This window comes from Engystomops pustulosus, chromosome 5, assembly GCF_040894005.1.
Source record: "Engystomops pustulosus chromosome 5, aEngPut4.maternal, whole genome shotgun sequence".
NCBI classification, from domain to species: Eukaryota; Metazoa; Chordata; class Amphibia; order Anura; family Leptodactylidae; genus Engystomops; species Engystomops pustulosus.
Window position 1 is genome coordinate 211,841,119 of NC_092415.1, and position 19,225 is coordinate 211,860,343.

The 19,225-nt window shown below is 49.5% G+C and overlaps 1 protein-coding gene across 1 annotated transcript in view; it reads right to left on the bottom strand.

Annotated features, from left to right (window-relative positions):
* Nucleotides 1–10,599: 10,599 nt before the first annotated feature.
* The window catches only part of LOC140133879 (uncharacterized), a 59,956-nt gene continuing 51,330 nt past the window's right edge, over nucleotides 10,600–19,225 (bottom strand). The window contains exons 11-14 of the mRNA XM_072154547.1: nucleotides 12,319–12,399; nucleotides 11,967–12,245; nucleotides 11,444–11,497; nucleotides 10,600–11,194 (exon numbers count right to left, since the gene is read on the bottom strand). Of these exons, the coding sequence (XP_072010648.1) occupies nucleotides 10,989–11,194; nucleotides 11,444–11,497; nucleotides 11,967–12,245; nucleotides 12,319–12,399 (620 nt within the window). The 3' untranslated portion in view covers nucleotides 10,600–10,988. The remainder of the gene's footprint in view (nucleotides 11,195–11,443; nucleotides 11,498–11,966; nucleotides 12,246–12,318; nucleotides 12,400–19,225) is intronic.

A 19,225-nucleotide genomic window follows, 5' to 3' on the forward strand; every position in this document is an offset into this window, starting at 1 on the left:
AATAAAGCATTTGCCAATCCTGGTGTTCTGTGGCAAATGTCAAGCGTCCTGTACAGTGTTGGGCTGTGAGCACAACCCCCATCTGTGGATGTTGGGCCCTCATACCATCCTCACGGAGTCGGTTTCTAACCGTTTGTGCAGACATATGTACATTTGTGGCTGCTGGAGGTAATTTTGAAGGGCTCTGGCAGTGCTCCTCCTATTCCTCCTTGCACAAAGGCGAATGTAGCGCTCCTGCTGCTGGATCATTGTCTTCCTACGGCCCCCTCCATGGCTCCTGGTAGTGCCTACAACCTCTGGACACTACGGTGACAGATACAACAAACCTTCTTGCAACAGCTGGCATTAATGTGCCGTTAAGGATGAGCTGCCCTATCTGAGCTCCACTTTAGGCATTGTAGGGAGGTCATACAGGCACGTGGAGGCCACACACAATACTAAGCCTCATCAAGAGCATGCGGAGGCATTGTAGCGAGGTCATAGAGGCATGTGGAGGCCACAAACCATCAGAAATATGCCGGGGGTTGGAGGGAGGTCATATAGGCACATGGGGGCCACACACAAAACTGAGTCTCATCAGGAGACTGCCCCAGCGGTGCAGGGAAGTGATACAGGCACGTGGAGGACACACACAATACTGAGTCTCATCAGGAGCATGCCAAGGCATTGTAGGGGGGTCTTACAGGCATGTGGAGGCCACACACAATACTGAGCCTCATCAGGAGACAGCTGCAGCGTTGCATTGAAGTCATACAGGCACGTGGAGGCCACACACAATACTGAGCCTCAGCAGGAGCATGCCGTAGCGTTGCAGGGAGGTCCTTCAGGCACGTGGAGGCCACACACAATACTGAGCCTCAGCAGGAGCATCCCGCAGCATTGCAGGGAGGTCCTACAGGCACGTGGAGGCCACACACAATACTGAGCCTCATCAGGAGACAGCTGCAGCGTTGCATTGAAGTCATACAGGCACGTGGAGGCCACACACAATACTGAGCCTCATCAGGAGACAGCTGCAGCGTTGCATTGAAGTCATACAGGCACGTGGAGGCCACACACAATACTGAGCCTCAGCAGGAGCATGCCGTAGCGTTACAGGGAGGTCCTTCAGGCACGTGGAGGCCACACACAATACTGAGCCTCAGCAGGAGCATCCCACAGCGTTGCAGGGAGGTCCTACAGGCACGTGGAGGCCACACACAATACTGAGCCTCATCAGGAGCATGCCGAGGTGTTGCAGGGAAGTCGTACAGACACTTGCAGGCCACACACGATAGTGACCCTTATCAGAAGGATGCCGAGGTGTTGCAGGGAGGTCCTACAGGCACGTGGAGGCCACACACAATACTGAGCCTCATCAGGAGCATGCCGGGTCATGGCAGAGAATTCATACAGTCACGTGGAAACCATACACAATACTGAACTTCATTAGGAGCATGCCGTGGCGTTGCATTGAAGTCATACAGGCACTTGCAGGCCACACACAATACTGACCCTTATCAGGAGCATGCTGAGGTGTTGTAGGGAGGTCATACAGACACGTAGAGGCCACACACAATACTGAGCCTCATCAGGAGCATGCCGAGGTGTTGTAGGGAGGTCATACAGGCAGGTGGAGGCCACACACAATACTGAGCCTCATCAGGAGCATGCTGAGGTGTTGCATAGAAGTCGTACAGACACTTGCAGGCCACACACGATACTGACCCTTATCAGGAGGATGCCGAGGTGTTGCAGGGAGGTCCTACAGGCACGTGGAGGCCACACACAATACTGAGCCTCATCAGGAGCATGCCGAGGTGTTGTAGAGGGGTCATACAGACACGTAGAGGCCACACAAAATACTGAGCCTCATCACAAGCATGTTGGGGGTTGGAGGGAGGTCATAGAGGCACGTGCACAGGTAGTGATACCCCATATGTGGTACCAACTGCTGTATGGGCACATGGCCGGGCATAGAGCGGAAGGAGCGCGAGTTAGAGCAGATTTGTATTTTCACACTGTACAGGCTATAACGTTTTATTTTTTTGGTAATGCGAAGATATGAGGCCTATAGTTTGTGGGATGAGATACAATGGGGCAGATTTACTTACCCGGTCCATTCGCGATCCAGCGGCGCGTTCTCTGCTGTGGATTCAGGTCCGGCCGGGATTCATTAAGGCAGTTCCTCCGACGTCCACCAGGTGGCGCTTCTGCGCTGAAAAGCATCGGAACGCGCTCAAGTTCACCGGCCTATTCCTAGTGAAGGTAAGTGCAAGCTCCGAGACACTTTTTTTGTTTTAAATGTGGCGTTTTTTTCCGAATCCGTCGGGTTTTTGTTCGGCCACGCCCCCCGAAATCGGGGCAAATCGGAAATATTCGGGTAACACGTTGGGAAAACGCGAATCGGACCCTTAGTAAATGAACCCCAATGTATAGATAATTCATTTTGGGGGTCTTTAGCTTATTCATAAGGTTTTCTTTTTTTCACATCGTGCAATGATATCTTTCCTTGAAAATACATTGGGGCTCATTTACTAAGGGTTCGAATGCTGCACTTTCGTCAGGTTTCTCGAATATTTCCATTTTGCGCCGCATTGCCCTGGGATTTTGCCGCACGCGATCGGATTTTGGCGCATCGGCGTTGGCTTTCACACAACAGAAATCGTGGCCGCCGGACAACCCGAAGGATTCAGAGAAACCGCAGATTTAAAAAAACTTTTTTTGTCGCAAGATCAGCACTTACATGCACCAGGAAAAAGAAGGTGAACTCCGGTGGAACTCGGCGCGGCAGCGACACCTGCTTGATATCGGGCGCACGACCAAGGTGAATCCCGGCAGCTCCTTATCCTCGTCGGACAACACGCCGCGGGATCGCAACTGGACCGGGTAAGTAAATGAGCCCCATTGTGCTCATGGCCCATTACCTGCATCTCTAGGCTGTATCAGGTCACGGCCCCGTTGTTTTTCTTCCTATGAAATGCCGCGTGTCGCCCGCAGCTTTAAACAAGATCATAACATTTCAAACAACTAAATTCTGGCAATGAACAGAAATAAATATGTGACAAACACAGAAGCAGTCAAGATGGAAACACAGAAGGAAGGGGGGGGGGCTAATATCAACCTCAAATGTATCTATTGAAAAACGTACATGTGTATTACGGGCTCCCTCATGAGGAAAGCAGAAGATTGTAGTGAGAGTGTACTTGTCATGGGTGCTCCTGCGACCCTCCTCTCCTGTGTGTCTCCCTGTGGCCCCTCAGAGCCTTGGCAGGCTCTCTCACTAGTCTACGATCCGGCGGGCGCGTCCCCACCTCTTAGGACAAGCGTGCGCCGGCTTCTCAAGATTTAAACAGCCAGGGTGCTGCTAATTGTCACTGGCCACCTGGCCATCTAATAAATAGCCAACCTCTTCCCTCATGTCCCACCGGATCTTTGTGCTTCCATGCCATTGAGAAAGCGGTGTTCCTTGCCCTGTGCGTTTAGACTGATTTCCCGTTGTGACCTCGATTCCATTCCTGACTTTGCTCCCGTGCTGCCTGTCCTGACCTTCTGCCCGTCCCTGACTCTGATCCTGTGCTGCCTGTCCTGACCTCCTGCCTGTCCCTGACTCCGTCTCTGCCTCATTATTCTGCATCTCGCCTTGGCCACCACCGTGGACAAAGTCATGCCTGTGGAGCGAACTGGTGGTACCACACCGTAGCAAGTCCAACCCGCTTTGCGGGGGGCTCTGGTGACAAACCAGGTACCACTTAGACTCTGATCCCAGGTGTTGGCTTACGTCATCATCCGCGGTGGTTCAGTGGGTCCACTACCCCTGATCCTGACAATAAGATCCGACCATGGATCTCGCCAAGGTTCTGTTACCAGAAGAGGCCGATCTCACCACCATCGTGGCCCTGTCGTGCAACTTGACATCTACAACAACAAATTGACCTCTACACCTAGAGGAGAGGAGGTTCTACCATCACTATAGACAGGGGGCATCCTCTACATCTAGAGGAGAGGAGGTTCTACCATCAGCATAGACAGGGGACATCCTCTACACCTAGAACAGAGGAGGGTGTACCATCACCATAGACAGGGGGCATCCTCTACACCTAGAGGAGAGGAGGTCCTACCATCATCATAGACAGGGGGCATCCTCTACACCTAGAGGAGAGGAGGTTCTACCATCACCATAGACAGGGGGCATCCTATACACCTAGAGGAGAGCAGGTTCTACCATCACTATAGACAGGGGGCATCCTCTACACCTAGAGGAGAGGAGGTTCTACCATCACCATAGACAGGGGGCATCCTCTACACCTAGAACAGAGGAGGTTCTACCATCACCATAGACAGGGGGCATCCTCTACACCTAGAGGAGAGGAGGTTCTATCATAACCATAGACAGGGGGCATCCTATACACCTAGAGAAGAGGAGGATCTACCATCACCATAGACAGGAGGCATCCTCTACACTTAGAGGAGAGGAGGTACTACCATCACCATAGACAGGGGGCATCCTCTACACCTAGAGGAGAGGAGGTTCTACCATCACCATAGACAGGGGGCATCCTCTACACCTAGAGGAGAGGAGGTTCTACCATCACCATAGACTGGGGGCATCCTCTACACCTAGAGGAGAGGAGGTTCTACCATCACCATAGACAGGGGACATCCTCTACACCTAGAGGAGAGGCAGTTCTACCATCACCATAGACAGGGGGAATCCTCTACACCCTGGCTTCCAAGCTCTCCTGGAACGACGCGGCCCTGTCAGCAACATTCAAAAAAGGACTGTCTTCCCAGGTCACGCCCTGGTCCTCGACTGGAAGACTGTGGAGGTCCTGCGCTGGAGATCAGAATGCCACTCTACCCGTCCTGAATTCTTCTGTGTCTCCCAAGTCTCTGGAGGGTCTGCTAGCATGCTCCTGGTAACTTTGCCAATGTTTCCAAAAACATTGGCAGCGACTGCTACCGCACCCTATGATTGCCCAGTGGACATGCTGCCTGGAACTCGCCGTGTGTATCCTCTCTCTGTTCCGGAGATGGCTGCCATGTCTGAGTACATCAAAGAGAACCTGCAAAGAGGCTTCATATGCAAGTCCTCATCTCCGGCTGGTGCAGGATTCTTTTTGTCACCAAGTAGGACGGCTCTCTACTCCCCGGCATAGACTATCGCGGGCTGAACAAGGTCAATGTTTGTGAATGACATTTTCATGGACTTCTGTATACGTGTGTCGTGGTCTACCTGGACGACATCTTAGTGTATTTTCCAGACCTGGAGACCCATTAGTCACACGTACGTCAAGTTCTTGGCCGGCTACAGGCTAACCAACTCTACGCCAAGCTTGAAAAATGTCAATCTCACCAACGCAGCCTACCATTCCTCGGCTATATTATCTTCGACAGAGGTCTCCAGGTAGATCCTGCTTAAATGTCTGCAGTTCTTCAGTGGCCACGCCCAGAAGGTCTACGAACCATACAGTGCTTCCTGGGTTTTGCAAACTAATATCGGCAGTTTATTCTGCATTTTTCCACTCTGGTGTCTCCCATCCTGGCACTTACCAAGAAAGGTGCTAATCCCCATGCCCAGCCCCCTGCGGCTGAAGAAGCCTTCTCCAGGTAGAAGTCTGCTTTAGCCTCGGCTCCTGTTCTCAATAGCTCAGACTCTGAGAAACCCTTTGATCTTGAGGTGGATGCATCCTTCGTGGGAGCTGAAGCGGTGCTCACCCAGAAAGGGTAGGATCCTGCTCCTCCTGTACCCGCTACAAAGCCTCTCATCTCAAACCGCCTGACCTGCTACTTCCGTTGCCAATACCCAGTTGTCCGTGGTCTTATGTGGCTATGGACTTTGTCACTGATCTTCCTCTCTCTTCTGGCAATACCTGCAAAGAGGCTTCATATGCAAGTCCTCATCTCCGGCTGGTGCAGGATTCTTTTTGTCACCAAGTAGGACGGCTCTCTACTCCCCGGCATAGACTATCGCGGGCTGAACAAGGTCAATGTTTGTGAATGACATTTTCATGGACTTCTGTATACGTGTGTCGTGGTCTACCTGGACGACATCTTAGTGTATTTTCCAGACCTGGAGACCCATTAGTCACACGTACGTCAAGTTCTTGGCCGGCTACAGGCTAACCAACTCTACGCCAAGCTTGAAAAATGTCAATCTCACCAACGCAGCCTACCATTCCTCGGCTATATTATCTTCGACAGAGGTCTCCAGGTAGATCCTGCTTAAATGTCTGCAGTTCTTCAGTGGCCACGCCCAGAAGGTCTACGAACCATACAGTGGTTCCTGGGTTTTGCAAACTAATATCGGCAGTTTATTCAGCATTTTTCCACTCTGGTGTCTCCCATCCTGGCACTTACCAAGAAAGGTGCTAATCCCCATGCCCAGCCCCCTGCGGCTGAAGAAGCCTTCTCCAGGTAGAAGTCTGCTTTAGCCTTGGCTCCTGTTCTCAATAGCTCAGACTCTGAGAAACCCTTTGATCTTGAGGTGGATGCATCCTTCGTGGGAGCTGAAGCGGTGCTCACCCAGAAAGGGTGGGATCCTGCTCCTCCTGTACCCGCTACAAAGCCTCTCATCTCAAACCGCCTGACCTGCTACTTCCGTTGCCAATACCCAGTTGTCCGTGGTCTTATGTGGCTATGGACTTTGTCACTGATCTTCCTCTCTCTTCTGGCAATACAGTCATCTGGGTGGTGATGGACCGGTTTTCCAAGATGTCCCATGTTGTTCCCCTTCCAGGTCTTCCATCTGCGTCTACGTCTTGCCAGTTTGTTTTCCAGCATATCTTCCGGCTGCATGGACTTCTGCTGCACATCATGTCCGAACGAGGGGTCCAGTTTGTGTCTAAGTTCCTGTTCCCGTCCAGGCTTGGTTGCGCATGCCCTCGCCCACTAGGGCGCGCGCGCCAGCGCTTAAAAATTTAAAGGGATAGCGTACCGCTGATTGGCGCTGGCCACTTCCGGGCTTTCCTTAAAGACCGGCGGCTCCCATCATTCCTCGCCATATCTTTGAGCTCACAGCCTAAGAGAAAGCTTCCTTGTGTTTGTTCCCTGTGTTCCTGTACCTGCCTTGATCTCCTGTTGCCGACCCCGGACCTCTGCTGACAGCCCTTACTACCTGCCTGTACCCGAACGTGAGCCTGAACGCCGATTCGGTACCGTGACATTGGCAGCCACCAGGGGCTTGAAGTACCTGTGGAACGACCTGGTGGCAACCTGCTGCAGTAAGTCCATCCCCCTTTGCGGCGTTCTCTGGTGTCGGCTAGTACCATCTCCCGCGGTGGTCCAGAGGATCCACTGACCACGAACCCTGACAAAGCCCAGAAAAGCATGTTGCAGATAAATGAAGAGGTCATGAATATTAGTGACTTTGTTGCATATGGAACATGCGTTCCATAATGCTCCAGAGAGAAGGTAGAGGAGGTGGTGGGGAGCGGGTCAGGTGGGTAGGTTGTAGATTAGAGTCTATGGAGGAAGGCTGGAGGAACGGTGGGGATATGCTTGAAAGGCCATGGATTGGGGGAAATGCATCCAGCAGCAAGGAGTATCAGAGATAGTAGGTGAGAGAAGGATAGAGAATGAGGTGGCTGCTCCTGTTTGTAAAGCCGGAGTGTAGCACTCAGGTAAGGAAGCATCAACAGAAACCATTAAGTGAGAGGGCAGAAGAGATGGTGATAGAGAATTCGTTAGTAGGTGGTGAAATATGGATGGAGATGTGAGAATAGGGGAAGACGATAGTTATTGCTACAAACAGCATTATTTATGGGGAGATTAGTGATGGGTTAGTACTTATAGTAGGTTTTATCCAAACCTGGTTTAATTCTGGAATAATTCAGACTGCACTGAAGGCCTAGGAGACCGCTAGACCTTAATTTATACACCCAAGATACATGGAAATGGCTGGAGGAAAGAAGAAGTAAATAGTCTCCAGAGAACATCAGGGAATTAGGGCTCCATCTGCAGTTAGCAGAATAGATGGCGTGTATTTGTGTGTGAACTGTGGCTTAGTGTTTGGATTGGCTGAGCCACACCCTGCTCCTTGCCCTTCAGCCCTGTCCAGCAAGGCTTACTAGCCTGACAGTTCCCCAGTGGCTGCTGGAGGCATCCGGGAAATGCCTTATATACCTGCCTGCTCCAATCATGCCTTGCTGGTTATTCAGTCTCCTGTGTATCTAGTGCTGGTTATTCAGTCTCCTGTGTATCTGGTGCTGGTTATTCAGTCTCCTGTGTATCCGGTGCTGGTTATTCAGTCTCCTGTGTATCTAGTGCTGGTTATTCAGTCTCCTGTGTATCTAGTGCTGGTTATTCAGTCTCCTGTGTATCCGGTGCTGGTTATTCAGTCTCCTGTGTATCCGGTGCTGGTTATTCAGTCTCCTGTGTATCTGGTGCTGGTTATTCAGTCTCCTGTGTATCCGGTGCTGGTTATTCAGTCTCCTGTGTATCTGGTGCTGGTTATTCAGTCTCCTGTGTATCTGGTGCTGGTTATTCAGTCTCCTGTGTATCCGGTGCTGGTTATTCAGTCTCCTGTGTATCCGGTGCTGGTTATTCAGTCTCCTGTGTACCTGGTGCTGGTTATTCAGTCTTCTGTGTATCTGGTGCTGGTTATTCAGTCTCCTGTGTATCTGGTGCTGGTTATTCAGTCTCCTGTGTATCTGGTGCTGGTTATTAAGTCTCCTGTGTATCTGGTGCTGGTTATTCAGTCTCCTGTGTATCTGGTGCTGGTTATTCAGTCTCCTGTGTATCTAGTGCTGGTTATTCAGTCTCCTGTATATCTGGTGCTGGTTATTCAGTCTCCAGTGTATCCGGTGCTGGTTATTCAGTCTCCTGTGTATCTAGTGCCGGTTATTCAGTCTCCTGTGTATCTGGTGCCGGTTATTCAGTCTCCTGTGTATCTGGTGCTGGTTATTCAGTCTCCTGTGTATCTAGTGCTGGTTATTCAGTCTCCTGTGTATCTAATGCTGGTTTTTCAGTCTCCTGTGTATCTAGTGCTGGTTATTCAGTCTCCTGTGCATCTGGTGCTGGATATTGCAGTCTCTTGTGTATCTGGTGCTGGTTATTCAGTCTCCTGTGTATCTGGTGCTGGTTATTCAGTCTCCTGTGCATCTGGTGCTGGTTATTCAGTCTCCTGTGCATCTGGTGCTGGTTATTCAGTCTCCTGTGCATCTGGTGCTGGTTATTCAGTCTCCTGCGTATCTGGTGCTGGTTATTCAGTCTCCTGTGTATCTGGTGCTGGTTATTCAGTCTCCTGTGTATCTGGTGCTGGTTATTCAGTCTCCTGTGTATCTAGTGTTGGTTATTCAGTCTGTGTATTTGGTGCTGGTTATTCAGTGTCCTGTGTATCTGGTGCTGGTTATTCAGTGTCCTGTGTATCTGGTGCTGGTTATTGCAGTCTCCTGTGTATCCGGTGCTGGTTATTCAGTCTCCTGTGTATCTGGTGCTGGTTATTCAGTCTCCTGTGCATCTGGTGCTGGTTATTCAGTCTCCTGTGCATCTGGTGCTGGTTATTCAGTCTCCTGTGCATCTGGTGCTGGTTATTGCAGTCTCCTGTGCATCTGGTGCTGGTTATTCAGTCTCCTGTGCATCTGGTGCTGGTTATTGCAGTCTCCTGTGCATCTGGTGCTGGTTATTGCAGTCTCCTGTGCATCTGGTGCTGGTTATTGCAGTCTCCTGTGTATCTGGTGCTCTTGCGTTTCTTGCTATTCTGTGTAGTGACTTCTGCTTTGCCTTCTGATCATTCTACTTGCTATACGATTCTGTACCTTTGCCGTCATCTTGGTTTTGACCCGGTTTGTTTGACTCGGCTTGTCTGTCTGTATCTGTTGTTTGTCCCTCAGTATCGTTTATCTCCTCGTGTGACCCCACCTTCCTGTGTCAGTCCTGCTTTAGGCAGGGCCTTAGCCCGCAGGGACTCCACAGAGTGAGTTCGCCACCACCTACCTAGTCTGACAGCGAGCGCCAAGCCTGGTTGTGGTTGCTGGACAGGTGCTGACAGTATGAAGGAAATCTCCCCCCAGAATAATTTCTCATAGATCAAGGCCCCGGGACTATAATAATCTTATTATACTTATTATCCATGGCCTCCTCCTTTCTAAAATGAAATTTTCCAATTATTCTAATGAGCTGGGGGTGGTGGTGGTGGGGGAGTTCAGAGTTTCCAGAGCCCCCAAAGGGCTAGAGTGCCACAGGCTGTTACAATGATCAGGACCTGTCTCCCCCTTCCCCTATAATGTAGCAGGAAGTGCAGAGCATGGAGGGGAGACCTCATTGTAACAACCAATGAAACACATCAGTAAGGAGCTCTGGAAACATCCCCAGAGCCCTTCTGCCTCATTAGCATAATTATACAAGTAGATTTTAGAAGGAAGGAGGCCATGGGTAACACATGTAAGAAGATCCCACAGTCCCGGGGCCTGGATCAATGAGTAAGTGCCCCTGGGTGTATTTTGATGGGAGATTTCCTTTATAATATTGATATATTACTCATATATTCACATAGGATGACAGAATGACCTGGGGATTCAGGATTCGGTGAGTTGTTCTCTCATTTGGATCTGCCGTATATATGTGAACCAATAGCCGAAAGCTGCAGGCAAGATAAATACATAAGGAGCTACGAGACACTTCTCAGACAGGAGGATTTTATGGGTCCATCCAGGAGGATGAAGACCAGGGCGATGGCTGGATGACCAACTCTGATATATAATGTCTGATCCCATCATGTCTGACCCCAGGGATCAGCACTCTCCATGTGTCGCACTCATCCTGTATCACTGAGACCTCTGTACATGACTCCGGACAGAAGAATATGCTGGAATAATAATAATGTTGTGCAGGGTTCGGTCCTCCAGTCCCTTCTGCTGTGACGATCCAAACCATCCTGCATCTTATAGCCGCGTCCTCTGGATCCATGACAGCAGAGACCTCTGGGAATACCCACAATCCCTGCAGCCAGGTCTTCATCTCGCTGGTGTCCAATGGCGGTCCCTGGCGCTGGTCCTCTCCCCGATTATTCATGTGTAGAATGTGACGCGTCTGCTGACTCTTTTTTTTAATCGTGCCACAGAGAAGGAGTTTCTGTTTTTTGGAAGCCCCATGTGGTGCCAAGGTTTCCTGGGTGTGTGCTCCTCAGCCATGGCCGGTCTTGTCTGCTTGGGGGTCGTTGGCTTTTCCTTGATGTTGTGCTGATGTGGGGAACTTCTGTGTTTCCAGCTGTTTCCTGTGTGAATGAACATAAACATGTCATGTAAAAGAAGGATCCTGATCCAGATGCAGAAGATGAGTACGATGAGATGAATGGACCCACCCATCTTACTACACACCCGCGTTACCCCCCAGCCATCCAGTCACACCGAGGCTTGTCTGACCTTTGCCAGTCAGTAGTAGTGAGGACCAATGTGTGTTATGTGGGGTTGGGGGGCACCGGAGAAAGATGATGAGAAGCTTCAGCAGAAGGTTTAACGATTACCTGCTGCAGGAGAAGACTCTTTACTGAACTTCATAGAGGATTCCTGACGAGGAGCTGTAAACCAGAGCAGAAACACATGAGCCACGTAATCAGTCTAGAGCCTGGATCTAGAGGGTCAGAACCTGCTCTGCGGGGCTCTCCTGGAGCACGATGGAGGCTGGGACTACCAGTGGTGTGCACTTATAGAGATGCTTCTAGCATTGTGACCATGGGGAGGGTTGTCCCCATCATTGTATAAGACACCAACGCACATTAATGGCAGGTAAAGGTAGAAGCTGTCAGGTGATAATCAACAGAACAATATCCTGGTAACCAGGTCTCCACACAAATAAAAGATTCTCCTCATGTGAACGCCCCCTGCAGTGACTGCCATGAGTCCTCGGAGGACTTCTAGCTTCTCCGAGGACTTCTCCTAGTTTATGATTTTGTTTTTACTGATGACAAACATCAAGAAGAAGCATAAATCCAGTGACACAGATGTGAAAGGTGTTCATCCCGTCCCTGTGACCCTCCAGGCAGCTACCTCTTCTAAGTCGTCTTCTTATCTCTTCCAGCCGGTCGGGGTCTCGGTTGTTGAAGTCCGTCCAGCGGTGTCGGAGCTGGCGGGGGGTGCGCAGACACCCAGAGAGTGGCTGTAGGCGCCGGGCTATCTCCTGGAGGATGGCTTTGCGCTGTCTAATGGGGAGCGCTCCGGCACGGATGAGATTATTTGGCAGGAAGTGATCCATTAACGCCACAAAACACTCTAACTCTGCGGGGGAGAAGTTCGGGGACCTCCTCATTGATCTTGCTACAGGGGAATCTGTCAGAAGTGAAGTCACAGGTGAGTGAGACTTATAGGGTTAGTAACAAGTCCGTAGACTGCAGCTACTTACCTTCCTGCTCTGTCCATGTCTCTGATGTCCCATCAGGACCATGCACCCTCGAGCCAGGCTCCAGCTTTACACCACCACGACCTGTGAAGCAGGTAAGGCATGATCAGGAGAACTCGCTGAATAGCAGGAGCAGCATTAGTGTCCTCACCCTACAGACGTAATCCTGTATCCATTACTCCACCATGTTGGCCCCACTGGTTACTCTTTGACCCCTATAGGGACAGGACATTAGCGAAAAAAGTTACAAGCCTCTCCTCTGCGACCTCTTGCCCAGTTTCTACCAAATAACTTCACCCAAGACACTCACATCACCTGACAGACACCGGGGCAGAACATGAATTACTGAAACCAACACGAATTTCCATCACGTCCCCAGGACAATCCCACTGGCAGATTTACCAGATCCGGGAGGGACCCTTTACCAGATCCGGGAGGGACCCTTTACCAGATCCGGGAGGGACCCTTTACCAGATCCGGGAGGGACCCTTTACCAGATCCGGGAGGGACCCTTTACCAGATCCTTGGAGAATCTTTCTCTGTATATTCCATCCAAGGAAGATCCTCGCTAATAAAATGGGCTTTAAGCCCCAAAGGTAAATTTTACTTTTACAACTTTATAACAGCCCATGATCGTGGCCTCTATCAGGTAATAATAGCCTCTGAGACTTTATATTCCCCAGAGAATTGGACCAAGACCGCAGTGTCCATCCCTATTTCCCCCCTCAATTAGTTGGAGCGGAACATGGAAGCTTACAAGGGCACCGTTACTATATTAGCTACTGTGGGAGCACAGTTACTATATTGGCTACTGTGGGGGCACAGTTCTTATATTGGCTACTGTGGGGGCACAGTTCTTATATTGGCTACTGTGGGGGCACAGTTCTTATATTGGCTACTGTGGGGGCACAGTTCTTATATTGGCTACTGTGGGGGCACAGTTCTTATATTGGCTACTGTGGGGGCACAGTTCTTATATTGGCTACTGTGGGGGCACAGTTCTTATATTGGCTACTGTGGGGGCACAGTTCTTATATTGGCTACTGTGGGGGCACAGTTCTTATATTGGCTACTGTGGGGGCACAGTTCTTATATTGGCTACTGTGGGGGCACAGTTCTTATATTGGCTACTGTGGGGGCACAGTTCTTATATTGGCTACTGTGGGGGCACAGTTCTTATATTGGCTACTGTGGGGGCACAGTTCTTATATTGGCTACTGTGGGGGCACAGTTCTTATATTGGCTACTGTGGGGGCACAGTTCTTATATTGGCTACTGTGGGGGCACAGTTCTTATATTGGCTACTGTGGGGACACAGTTCTTATATTGGCTACTGTGGGGGCACAGTTCTTATATTGGCTACTGTGGGGGCACAGTTCTTATATTGGCTACTGTGGGGGCACAGTTCTTATATTGGCTACTGTGGGGGCACAGTTCTTATATTGGCTACTGTGGGGGCACAGTTCTTATATTGGCTACTGTGGGGGCACAGTTCTTATATTGGCTACTGTGGGGGCACAGTTCTTATATTGGCTACTGTGGGGGCACAGTTCTTATATTGGCTACTGTGGGGGCACAGTTCTTATATTGGCTACTGTGGGGGCACAGTTCTTATATTGGCTACTGTGGGGGCACAGTTCTTATATTGGCTACTGTGGGGGCACAGTTCTTATATTGGCTACTGTGGGGGCACAGTTCTTATATTGGCTACTGTGGGGGCACAGTTCTTATATTGGCTACTGTGGGGGCACAGTTCTTATATTGGCTACTGTGGGGGCACAGTTCTTATATTGGCTACTGTGGGGGCACAGTTCTTATATTGGCTACTGTGGGGGCACAGTTCTTATATTGGCTACTGTGGGGGCACAGTTCTTATATTGGCTACTGTGGGGGCACAGTTCTTATATTGGCTACTGTGGGGGCACAGTTCTTATATTGGCTACTGTGGGGGCACAGTTCTTATATTGGCTACTGTGGGGGCACAGTTCTTATATTGGCTACTGTGGGGGCACAGTTCTTATATTGGCTACTGTGGGGGCACAGTTCTTATATTGGCTACTGTGGGGGCACAGTTCTTATATTGGCTACTGTGGGGGCACAGTTCTTATATTGGCTACTGTGGGGGCACAGTTCTTATATTGGCTACTGTGGGGGCACAGTTCTTATATTGGCTACTGTGGGGGCACAGTTCTTATATTGGCTACTGTGGGGGCACAGTTCTTATATTGGCTACTGTGGGGGCACAGTTCTTATATTGGCTACTGTGGGGGCACAGTTCTTATATTGGCTACTGTGGGGGCACAGTTCTTATATTGGCTACTGTGGGGGCACAGTTCTTATATTGGCTACTGTGGGGGCACAGTTCTTATATTGGCTACTGTGGGGGCACAGTTCTTATATTGGCTACTGTGGGGGCACAGTTCTTATATTGGCTACTGTGGGGGCACAGTTCTTATATTGGCTACTGTGGGGGCACAGTTCTTATATTGGCTACTGTGGGGGCACAGTTCTTATATTGGCTACTGTGGGGGCACAGTTCTTATATTGGCTACTGTGGGGGCACAGTTCTTATATTGGCTACTGTGGGGGCACAGTTCTTATATTGGCTACTGTGGGGGCACAGTTCTTATATTGGCTACTGTGCGGGCACAGTTCTTATATTGGCTACTGTGGGGGCACAGTTCTTATATTGGCTACTGTGGGGGCACAGTTCTTATATTGGCTACTGTGGGGGCACAGTTCTTATATTGGCTACTGTGGGGGCACAGTTCTTATATTGGCTACTGTGGGGGCACAGTTCTTATATTGGCTACTGTGGGGGCACAGTTCTTATATTGGCTACTGTGGGGGCACAGTTCTTATATTGGCTACTGTGGGGGCACAGTTCTTATATTGGCTACTGTGGGGGCACAGTTCTTATATTGGCTACTGTGGGGGCACAGTTCTTATATTGGCTACTGTGGGGGCACAGTTCTTATATTGGCTACTGTGGGGGCACAGTTCTTATATTGGCTACTGTGGGGGCACAGTTCTTATATTGGCTACTGTGGGGGCACAGTTCTTATATTGGCTACTGTGGGGGCACAGTTCTTATATTGGCTACTGTGGGGGCACAGTTCTTATATTGGCTACTGTGGGGGCACAGTTCTTATATTGGCTACTGTGGGGGCACAGTTCTTATATTGGCTACTGTGGGGGCACAGTTCTTATATTGGCTACTGTGGGGGCACAGTTCTTATATTGGCTACTGTGGGGGCACAGTTCTTATATTGGCTACTGTGGGGGCACAGTTACTATATTGGCTACTGTGGGGGCACAGTTACTATATTGGCTACTGTGGGGGCACAGTTACTATATTGGCTACTGTGGGGGCACAGTTACTATATTGGCTACTGTGGGGGCACAGTTACTATATTGGCTACTGTGGGGGCACAGTTATTATATTGGCTACTGTGGGGGCACAGTTACTATATTGGCTACTGTGGGGGCACAGTTATTATATTGGCTACTGTGGGAGCACAGTTACTATATTGGCTACTGTGGGGGCACAGTTACTATATTGGCTATTGTGGGGGTGCAGTTACTATATTGGCTACTGTGGGAGCACAGTTACTATATTGGCTACTGTGGGAGCACAGTTACTATATTGGCTACTGTGGGAGCACAGTTATTATATTGGCTACTGTGGGGGTACAGTTATTATATTAGCTACTGGCGCAGTTACTTTATTGGTTACTGTGGGGGTACGCTCACTATATCAGTGCATAGTTACTATACTGGCAACTGTGGGGGCACAGTTATTATATTGGCTACTGTGGAGGCACATTTACTATATTGGTTACTGTGGGGGCACAGTTATTATATTGGCTACTGTGGGGTACAGTTATATTGGCTACTGTGGGGGCACAGTTATTATATTGGCTACTGTGGGGGCACAGTTATTATATTGGCTACTGTGGGAGCACAGTTATTATATTGGCTACTGTGGGAGCACAGTTATTATATTGGCTACTGTGGGAGCACAGTTATTATATTGGCTACTGTGGGAGCACAGTTATTATATTGGCTACTGTGGGAGCACAGTTATTATATTGGCTACTGTGGGGGCACAGTTATATTGGCTACTGTGGGGGCACAGTTATTATATTGGCTACTGTGGGGGCACAGTTACTATATTGGCTACTGTGGGAGCACAGTTATTATATTGGCTACTGTGGGAGCACAGTTATTATATTGGCTACTCTGGGGGCACAGTTATATTGGCTACTGTGGGGGCGCAGTTATTATATTGGCTAGTGTGGGAGCACAGTTATTATATTGGCTACTGTGGGGTACAGTTATTATATTGGCTACTGTGGGGTACAGTTATTATATTGACTACTGTGGGGGCGCAGTTATTATATTGGCTACTGTGGGGGCACAGTTATATTGGCTACTGTGGGGGCGCAGTTATTATATTGGCTACTGTGGGAGCACAGTTATTATATTGGCTACTGTGGGGGCGCAGTTATTATATTGGCTACTGTGGGGTACAGTTATTATATTGACTACTGTGGGGGCGCAGTTATTATATTGGCTACTGTGGGAGCACAGTTATTATATTAGCTACTGTGGGAGCACAGTTACTATATTAGCTACTGTGGGAGCACAGTTATTATATTAGCTACTGTGGGGGCACAGTTATTATATTAGCTACTGTGGGGGCACAGTTATTATATTGGCTACTGTGTCGGCGCAGTTATTATATTGGCTACTGTGGGGGCGCAGTTATTATATTAGCTACTGTGGGGTACAGTTATTATATTGGCTACTGTGGGGTACAGTTATTATATTGGCTACTGTGGGAGCACAGTTATTATATTGGCTACTGTGGGGTACAGTTATTATATTGGCTACTGTGGGAGCACAGTTATTATATTGGCTACTGTGGGAGCACAGTTATTATATTAGCTACTGTGGGGTACAGTTATTATATTAGCTACTGTGGGAGCACAGTTATTATATTGGCTACTGTGGAAGCACCGTGGGAATTCAGCTTGTATTTCCTCAAATGTTCTAAAGTTTCCTTCTGAACAAATATGCTGCAGCGTCTTAACCCCTTTCGCTTCCCATGGGGAAAAACCCTCCAATCGAAACATTTCCGGCAGAGCGGGGTTTCCCCAGAGTGGAGGGTCCCCTGTATATTTAGGGATACCTATTATAGCCTTGGCTCTAGTCCACACCTTGGATATGAGGGACAATGTGGGTCCACCACCTATTCCCCGGCCACCAAATCCCCTCTCCAGAGCACGCCGTGGTATCGTGTGTCCATAACTAATCAGACGACTTGTGGAGCGCCCGATTCTCCTTCTATCTGCACCCCCAGCCTTGGAAGTGCTGCACTTGTGCCGCTATGAAGTACAGCCACGCCTCCTGCAGAGTATCCAGACTCATCTCCTGAACAGCCCACGGATCCTATGGATATATCTCTGTGGGATCCAGATCGGTGCATGATGTATGAGCGCCACGTAATGAGATCGAGAGTTTGGATTAAATGAAAAAAGGCTCCACAGATGGTGATCCCCAATCTCTCCCGAGTGCCGATCCTCTACATGTGTTGGTGACTGCTGTACGGGCGCACGGCTGGGAATGGAATGGGCATAGAACGTGAGGGGCATAGAACGTGAGGGGCATAGAACGTGAGGGGCATAGAACGTGAGGGGCATAGAACGTGAGGGGCATAGAACGTGAGGGGCATAGAACGTGAGGGGCATAGAACGTGAGGGGCATAGAACGTGGAGGGGCATAGAACGGGAGGGGCATAGAACGGGAGGGGCATAGAACGGGAGGGGCATAGAACGTGAGGGGCATAGAACGTGAGGGGCATAGAACGTGAGGGGCATAGAACGTGGAGGGGCATAGAACGTGAGGGGCATAGAACGTGAGGGGCATAGAACGTGGAGGGGCATAGAACGGGAGGGGCATAGAACGGGAGGGGCATAGAACGGGAGGGGCATAGAACGGGAGGGGCATAGAACGGGAGGGGCATAGAATGGGGAGGGGCATAGAATGGGGAGGGGCATAGAATGGGGAGGGGCATAGAATGGGGAGGGGCATAGAATGGGGAGGGGCATAGAATGGGAGGGGCATAGAATGGGAGGGGCCATTCGGAGCAGGATATCATTTTTTCCTCATTTTGTAATGTGGACCTATAGGGGCATATTTTTTTTGCCACATGAGATGCACTTTTCTGGGACATAATTTTGGGGCATCTGTAGCGAATTAGGGAGATTTTATTAGCTCTTTGTTGGTGGGGGAAATAAAAATCATTTTTTTGGGGGGGGGGGGTTTGGGCCGTGAACCATAAAAATAGTTTATTATTTGTATTCTATGGATCACCATGATCAGAGAAATACCTCATTTACAGGCAGTCCCCAACTTAAGAACCCCTGACTTACAGACCAGTCCTAGTTACAGATGGCCCTCTGGATGTTGGTAATTTCCTGTACTTCAGCCCCAGGCTACAATAATCATCTATATCACAGGCGTCTGTAATGAAGCTTTACTGTTATTCCTGGTTCTTATGACAACCCAACATTTTTAAAATCCAATTGTCACAGAGACCCAAAAAAGTTCTGTCTGGGGTTACAATGATAAAATATACAGTTCCGACTTACCTACAAACTCAACTTAAGAACAAACCTCCAGACCCGATCTTGTAACCCGGGGACGGCCTGTACAGAGATATTTTTTATTTTACCCCATTTTTACTGAGTAAAAAGTAATTAGGCAAAAATGATGTTATTTTTAGCCTCCGGGTCCTCACGCACGCTGGTCAGGGGCTTGTGTGTTGCGAGAAGCGCTGTTCTTTTTAATGGTCTTATTTGAGATTGCGGAACGTTTTACTCTTTAGAGCGATGTTTTAAAGAGT